The sequence below is a fragment of the Erinaceus europaeus genome, chromosome 20 (genome assembly GCF_950295315.1).
Source record: "Erinaceus europaeus chromosome 20, mEriEur2.1, whole genome shotgun sequence".
Taxonomy (NCBI): Eukaryota; Metazoa; Chordata; class Mammalia; order Eulipotyphla; family Erinaceidae; genus Erinaceus; species Erinaceus europaeus.
Window position 1 is genome coordinate 21595034 of NC_080181.1, and position 8888 is coordinate 21603921.

The 8888-nt window shown below is 37.2% G+C and overlaps 1 protein-coding gene across 1 annotated transcript; it reads left to right on the forward strand.

The window, feature by feature from the left end:
• Positions 1-2665: 2665 nt before the first annotated feature.
• Positions 2666-7459, forward strand: BTG4 (BTG anti-proliferation factor 4). Its single transcript, XM_007539765.1, has 4 exons — positions 2666-2838; positions 3193-3330; positions 4136-4331; positions 7277-7459. The coding sequence occupies exons 1-4, from the start codon at positions 2666-2668 to the stop codon at positions 7457-7459; spliced, it is 690 nt and encodes a 229-aa protein (XP_007539827.1).
• Positions 7460-8888: the final 1429 nt, after the last annotated feature.

Below are 8888 nucleotides of genomic sequence, written 5' to 3' on the forward strand. Positions count from 1 at the left end.
TACTGATTTAGTAGATAAGGAATAGAGCTCAAAAATCTGCATTTCAATATGAAATCTAGAGGGTTCAAATTAAGTGGTCAGTGACTCATGATTTGCAAGCCTGTGAAAATAGGTTAGGAATGACATTTCGGGGGTCGGGCAGTGGCGCAGTGGGTTAAGCGCATGTGGCGCAAAGCGCAAGGACAGGCGTAAGAATCCGGTTTGAGCCCCTGGCTCCCCACCTGCAGGGGAGTCACTTCACAGGCGGTGAAGCAGGTCTGCAGGTGTCTTATCTTTCTCTCCCCCTCTCGGTCTAACCCTCCTCTCTCCATTTCTCTCTGTCCTATCCAACAACGAACAACATCAACAATGGTAATAATAATAACCACAACGAGGCTACAACAACAAGGGCAACAAAAGGGGGAAAAATGGCCTCCAGGAGCGGTGGATTCATGGTGCAGGCACTGAGCCCAGCAATAACCCTGGAGGAAAAAAAAAAAAAGGAATGACACCTCTTGTGCTTATTCCACAAGTAAATGTTTTAGTAAAAAATACGTATTCAACATAATGACTGGTCAAAGAAAGCTGCCTTTAACTTTGATGTAAGATTGAAGACAAAATTCTTTAATATACTGAGACTTAAAATCAAATGATGAGATTATTGAGATGTCGGGAATTAGGAGATAGAAGAAGGAGGCTTGCTTCTCAATTTGTATCATAAAAGAAGATTTTAGGTTCCTGGGAGGAACATGCTGGATAAAGTGTTTGACTCTCAAGCATGATGTTCTCAGTTCAATTCCCAGCAACTCATGTGCCAGAGTAATACTTTGGTTCTCTCTCTTTTTCAACAAATTAATCTTTTTTAAAAAGACTTTAACAGTAAAATAAAATACAAAATAAAAATAATAAATACAGAACAAAAATAAAATAGTTTAAAAGGCTAAAAAAAATAAAGCAAGGAATAATATAAGAGGAATTCTTAACAGATTGTAGTCTTCCACAACAGACTCAGTGGTATGTGTGTTTGTGTGAAGGGAAGTTGGAAATCCGGTTCTCTGTGGTGGTTTAGTGGAGAGTGAGGTGTTCCGACACCTGTCTAGGGGAGATGTGGAACTGTTCCCCTGTGACAACAGCCCTATGAATCAGCATTTCCTCAGTGCACTCATAAAATAAAATTTTGATTTACGTAGTGGAAAAAAACCAGTAAACACTTAAAAAAAACCCACTCTCCATATACCAACAAGCAATTGGATGGAAACCTAGAAACAGCTGTCTGATTATCTTAAAGGATAGCACCAGGATTAGGTTTAAACATCTAGCAGGTTTGGAGGCTCAAGCTTAAATACTTCCGCCTCACGCTTAAGAGAACAAGCGCAAGTGTCTTCTAATTCAGGCCCCACATTTTGTCAGGGCTAAACAACTTTTGCTGGCAAGTATAATATATATTTGACTAGTTTAAATTTTTGCTTAAATTTTGCAGTGCAAGAACTTCTTTTTATAACTACTGTACCCTAAAATGTTCTCGCTTTCTGTATACATATATATATAAAAGACTTAGTTACAAGAGAAAGACCAGAACCTCACTCCAGCATATTCAATGCTGAGATTGAATCTGAGGCCTCACACACGCAAATGCTGTGCTTTATTTGCTGAGCTCCTGACCCTGCCCCCGCCCCCCCATAGTATGTGTCTCTCTGTGTGTGTCTCTGTGTATGTGTTAGTGCTATGGATATGGATTGAACATAGGACTTTGGTGCCTCAGACATCAAAGTCTTTTTGCATAACTACTATGCTATCTCCCCAGCCCTGTAAGTATGTTTTAATTTATTGATTTAACATTGACTGACAACATTGTAAGATATTAGGAATATGGTTTCACACCTATATTGTATATACTAAGTGATGCTTGCAAAGAAATTTTATGGTGGGTAGAGACGTGGCTTGATGTCTCTCCCTTTAAAAATGTAAAATAGGGAAAATAGTTGGGCCTGGAGGCAGCTTAGTATGTTTAGGGCCTAGGTTTCTTCCCCAGAATTGCATAGAAAATGGTGCTTGAATTGTACCCTCTTATCCTATGGTCTTGTCATTATTTTTTATTTTATAAATAAAATAAAAAAAGAACAAAAAAGACAGACAAAACAAACAAACAAAAAGGAAAATGGTGCTTAGTTTAACTTAAGGGCTTAGAAAAGTTGCAATATCAAATATAATTCTATTTATAATATTAATTTAAAATTAACATTAAATATGATTTTAAAATATTTGTTAAAATGTATCAACGTTTTTTAAAAGGTTGTTTTTTTTTTTTTTTTTTTTTTTAACAGTGTGGTGGGGACTGGGTTCAAACCTAGTTTGGTCCCATGGCAAAGCAGCACACTATCCAAGTGAGCTATTTTGCTGACCTGAAAGAAGTCTTTTTCTGAGCAGTTAAACAAGATATCTCTGAAATCATTAATAACTCTCTAGTTGAGGAATTTGAGTTCTTGGCTTTTTCCTTGGTTGAAATACTGATGTGAAACTATTGATAGGGTCATTTAGTTCTTTAAGGATTAGCAAATAAGTTTTTTTCTTAAATTCAGGAAATGTATCCTATCCGAATGGCATTACATGTTGATAATGCTAGACCTTTGTTCCTGTTTACTTTCTTCTTTTAATAGTTGTAGACATCATAGATATTTCTTGAATCATGAAGGATGAAATTGCTACAGCAGTTTTCTTTGTTACAAGATTAGCAAAAAAACATGATAAATTGAATAAACAGCAAATAGAAGACTTTGCAGAAAAACTGACAGCAGTCTTGTTTGAAACCTACAGAAGTCACTGGCACTCTGATTGCCCTTCTAAAGGTCAGGCCTTCAGGTGAGAGCTCGTATGTGGCAAAGAGCCTAACAAGCTAGCAGTCGCCATATGCAGTAATTTCTGTTGGCTGTCTATAAATGAAAGTTTTGTGGACTCACATTTATTTTAATGTGGAATTGAAAGGGTTGAGAGGTGATAGTGTAGTGAAAAACTAGAGAAACAAATTCCAGCTGGTTCTTGATGTGATAGGTATGCAGTGAATATTCTCTGAGCTATATGTGAAAATTGATGTTTTACTCTTGCAAGACTGTGGAGGGAGTCAAGGGAGTGGTAGGAGCTGTAGCCTACAATCTGATTTTCCACTTTACCTATCTTTTGTTTATTTTTGTTTCACTTTCCTTTTATTTTTTTAAGGTGTATCAGGATAAACAATAATCTCAATACAGATCCTATTTTAGAAAAGGCTTGTGCTGGAAGTAATGTGGATTTTTCTCACCTCGGACTTCCAAAGGAGATGACTATATGGGTAGATCCCTTTGAAGTGTGCTGTAGGTGAGTAATCTGACAGAATGCGTAAAGTTAGAATGCTTTGTGACCCTTGTAAACAATAAGTTATTTAGACAGAAATATACTTCTTTGTGAAAAAGAATGCTGTAAAGTATTTGTTTACCAGTAAAGGCACTGTTTGGCCGAATTTTTAGATGCAAGCTTTTTTAGACAACACACACATTCAGTAGTATGAGTGGGAAGCACAAGATTTTTGCATAGCACTTGGTTTGACCTTAATCACTGTACACTCTTGCTGACCATAATTCATAGCATCTAAGCATTATAAGCAGCATCCATTATAAGGAGGAAAGTTATATTTACCAACCTTCAGGTAATGCAGTCCATTAATTTAATTGAAAGAAAGGTCCCTCCTTCTCTTCCTCCTCTGTCCTCTTTGGGACTTCACTGCTCTGAGCAGATGTTTTCAGATAGTGTCAGAGAGTCAGCAAGAGAGAACAGGAGACAGACCACAGCATTGGAGTGTCTTTCAATATGGTGGGGACTGGGTTCAAACCTAGATTGGTCACATGGCAAAGCAGCACACTATCCAAGTGAGCTATCTTGCTGACCTGAAAGAAGTCTTTTTCTGAGCAGTTAAACAAGATATCTCTGATGGATTTCCCTCCTGATTACAACAGTGTAGTAGCTGAAGGCCATACTACCCCTACTTTATTTGTTTTACTGTCAAGACACTTATATTTTAAAATATTTTTTTGTAAGTTATTGAGCTGCCTCCAGGAAGCGTTAGAGCTAAAACTTGTAAGAAGTTGAATTACTAATCATGTGCTTTATTTCCTTTTCTATGTAGGTATGGCGAGAAAAACCATCCATTTACAATAGCTTCCTTTAAAGACAGATGGGAGGAATGGAAACTGTCCCAACAAATCAGTTATGCTGTTAACAGAGCTACATTGGAGTCCTCTGGAGCTTCCTCTGATGAAGAAAGTTGTAACCAGAAGCCTCAGATAATTCCTAAAGTCAGTAATCCAAAAAGTATTTATCAGGTAAAGTTTTGTTTAGTTTTCTTCTATATTTTCCTCTATTCTCCATTCTAATTCTAAAGATATGGTCACTGTAGAAGCAAAGAAACAGGTGTAACACATGGAGAAAACAAAAGTTTAAAGATTAAAATCACAATAATAACATGTCCTAGCAAAACTTTTCTGTTTCTTCACATATTCCCTGTATTTGACTGAGTGCTCTTGAGTTCTTCCATCTTCCCCATTTCTAAATGTAGCATTTGGATATGTTTCCTTTTTTTTCTTTTAAATTTATTTATTGGGGGGGCTAATGGTTTACAGTCAACAGTAAAATACAATACTTGTAATAGTTTGTACATGCATAACGTTTCCCAATTTTCCACGTTACAGTAAAACTCCCTCTAGGTCCTCCTGGATATGTTCCCTTTTAATCTAAATCCTTTCAGAATCAAAGTTAGTGGACTTTTTTTCACAATAGAAAATAACATACCACATGTAGAAAATCTGGAATAGGTGGAAATAGTGGTTATGCAAACAGATTGTCATGCCTGAGGCTCCAAGGTCCCAGGTTCAATTCTCCCACTGTATAGTAACCCAGAGCTGAACTGTGCTCTGGCAAAAAAACAGAAACAAAACCAAAAAAACAACAACAAAAGAGAAAATCTGGAATATTAAGAAATGCTTAGGGGCCAGGTGGTGTGGTTACAATGCACAAAGATCCAGATTTGAGTGGGGAAGGCTTTGTGAGTCGTGAAGCACTGCTGCAGGTGTTTCTCTTCCTCTATCTACCACTACCCTCTTGATTTCTGGCTGTTTCTATCCAATAAAAATTACAAAAGAAAGAAAGAAAGAAATGCTTAAAGGTCTGTAATTTCACCACCAGAGCAGTTTTTCTAGCACGATTTTTTTTTTTGCCCACAGTCCACATGTTTCTATGTAAAAAATAGTTCCATGAAATAATACTTGGCCTTACTAGTCACAATGTCCGCAGAACTCTCGATTTTAAGTTGATTTCATGATTCATTAATGGTGGCAGCCTACAGTTTGAAAACACTGATCTAAGGAGGCTCTCTAATACTTAGTCTGTATATACTAGTTTGTATGTTTTCTTAAATTGATCAGTAATGTATTTTGACACTTAAAAAGCAGTTTCAATCTATAAAATCTTAATTCACTTTATTTCCTTAGGAACTTACTTTATTATTGGACAATATCTAGATTATTTCTACATTGTTATGATATAAACTGATAACTTGTACAGAGATATATGAATTTGAAATTATTTTCAATTTGATTCTAAGTTATGAGTCATTGGGTATAGACACATTATTGGTTCTTAACAGATAGATAATGTGCCTTCTTGAAAATTGTTTATTGTCTAACCACCTTATGAAAGTGTTACTCTGTTTTTTTCCTAAAGTTGGGTTTTCTCACTTAGATAGTACTGTTAACTTGCTGTTTTTATTACAGATTTTATTAAGTTAAATCTTCATGTACACAGGTATTTTAGGTATAGTTTTATGACTTTTCTTCTTACCCATTTATCATTTGAGGTCCTAATGTATCATGACAGACTTTTCAAAGGTTAGAAATATTGCAACCCCTTATATTATGGACATATATTTTCCTTAGTTTGGTTTTATATACAGGTTATAGTCTAGATAAAGTCCTCTATGCAATATAAAAATTTAAATTTTATAGAGAAATATGTACTTTTTCATTTTATTTATTTTTATAGAGATGGAGAGAAATTGAGAGAGAAGGGAGGGATATAGAGAAGGGGAGAGACAGAAAGAGACACGTGCAAAACTCCTTTAATAGTACTGAAGCTTTCCTCTGCAAGTGGGGACTGGGGCTTGAACCTATGCCCTTGAGTGTGGTAATGTGTGTGCTCAACAGACTATGTGAGTACCCAGCCCAAAACATTTACTCTTAACTGTATTATGTTTAGAAAGATTGAACATGCCTCCCCCCCCCAACACTAACCAGCTCTCTTTTATGGTGGTGTGGGGGATTGAACCTGGGACTTTGGAGCCTCAGGCATGAGATTCTCTTTGCATAACCATTATGCCATCTACCATGGGTTTTCTCCTCTCCTCTCCTTACCTTTCCTTCCTTCCTTCCTTCCTTCCTTCCTTCCTTCCTTCCTTCCTTCCTTCCTTCCTTCCTTCAGGCATGAGATTCTCTTTGCATAACCATTATGCTATCTACCATGGGTTTTCACCTGCCTGCCTTCCTCCCTTCCTTCCTTCCTTCCTTCCTTCCTTCCTTCCTTCCCTCCCTCCCTCCCTCCCTCCTTCTCTCCTTCCTTCCTTTTTTTTTTTAATTGTCCCCAGGGATATTGATACAATAGAGAGAAATTGGGAGGGAAGGGACACACACACACACACACACACACACACACACACACACACACACACACACACACACCTCTGCAGCACTTGCCGGTGCCTGAACTCGGGTTCTTACACATGGTAATGTGTGTGCTCAACTGTGTGCACCGCTACCTGGCCTCCTTGAACATGGATTTTCTTCTGTGGAGGTATAAGATCAATTATAAATCAGCTTTAATCTAGAGCAGTGTCCTTTCAAATTGTGGTCTGTGAAACATCTAGGATGTTTACATGAATATTTCTAGCCCTCTGCTATCATGATTAGACAGTTTTGAGTTGGACCAGTGAGGTAGAAGAGAACCCAAGACTATAGATGAGAATGTATATGCTTAAAATAATTTAAGTTGAATTACAGAATTTTGTTAAATGAAATGACTTCAACACTTATTTCCCTCAAATGCTAGTCAGTTTTCTATAGATTATTATCTACTTTGATTTTTATTCATTGGTACTTAGGCTTTTAAAGCTTAGGCTTAACTTTTGAGTTAATGGGCTTGTATTTAATCCATAGAGATAGCCTTTTAGTTTAAAGAAGCTCATCATACTCCTTTCCAATTTTTCTCCCCCCCCCCCCAGGTTGAAAATTTGAAACAGTCCTTTCAACCTTGGTTCCAAATCCCCCGCAAAAGGAATATGGCAGATGCCCGTATGGGCCTCCTAGGAAATGCTTACCCTGTGTTCCATAAGAACTCTAAGCGTCATAGAACTGCTGCTCTTCACAGGTTGGACAGGTACCACTGGGTCAACACCAAGCAGTAATGCAGTGACTGGGCACTCAGTGGGGCTGAACTTGAGGAGTTCTTTTATCTTCTCCTAAATAAAAATTGAGAGGCCCAGACAACAGAAAAAATAACCACATTAGAAACTGTAGTCCATAGAGAGTCTTCTTACACAGATCGTGATATTTTTAGTTGTCCTATATATTTTAACTTTTAAATGAAGTTTTATGTAATAGTAATGAATGTACCCAGTAAGCTAGTAGGTGAAGATATTGACTTGTGACAAGATTCAATCAATAATGAAAAGTAATAGTTTAAATAAACGTTCTATGTTTTTAATACTTCTAGTTCACTTTTCTTGAAAGAAAGTTTGAAAAATTTCTTTCACTAGCTATTAAAAATGTACATCTACATTTAGGCAAGAGTAATCCTTATACTATAATCTGGTTTCTACTTTATTACCTACTCTATCTGTTCTATATCATGAGACCAGGAAGAGCTTGTTAAACATTTCTTTATATTTTTTTATTATTTATAAAATGGAAATCTTGATAAGACCATAGGATAAGAGGGGCACTACTCCACACAATTCCCACCACCAGAACTCTGTATCCAGTCCTCTTCCTTGACAGCTTTCCCATTCTTTATCCCTCTGGGAGTATGGACCCAGAGTCATTATGGAGTGCAGAAGGTGGGAGGTCTGGCTTCAGTTATTGCTTCCCCGCTGAACATGGGCATTGACAGATCGATCCATACTCTCAGACTCTCTCTTTCCCTAGTGGGGCAGGGCTCTGGGGAAGCAGGGCCCCAGAACACACTGGTGGGGTCGTCTGCCCAGTGAAGTCAGGTTGGCATCATGATAGCATCTGAAACCTGGTGGCTGAAAAAGAGTTAAGATATAAAGTGGAACAAATCGTCGACTAATCATGGACCTAAAGTCTGGAATATTGCAAATGAAGATTTTGGGTCTCCATTTTGGAAAAAGCTAGCAGATCTATTTTAAGTATATTCCAAGGGGCCCATGTCTTTGTATCTTTTTTTAAAATTGATTTATTTGCTCTGTTATAACTTTGATATGGGGCCATATGCATGAGTGATTTTGTCACTCCTTGGCCAACTTTTTTTTTCATTCAGATGGAGAGACACCACAGCACTGGAGTTTCCCTTCTATGCTGTGGTATTCCCATGTGGTGCTGGGGATTAGATGTGAGCTGTATGTGTACAAGGCACCTGCTTTACCTGGTGAGCTGTCTCTTGGCCCTAAATGTACATATAGGATAGCTATTTAATAATTTTGTGATATATATGTAATCTTATAGAATATAACATTTGACATTATATAAGTGATATGTGCTCATAAATAATTCAAACTAATAAGCAGAAGAAGATACAACCAAGAAATGGAAGAACCCTGTCACCCAGTTACGGTTATTAAATTTAATTTTTTTTAACCATTACACCACACAGCT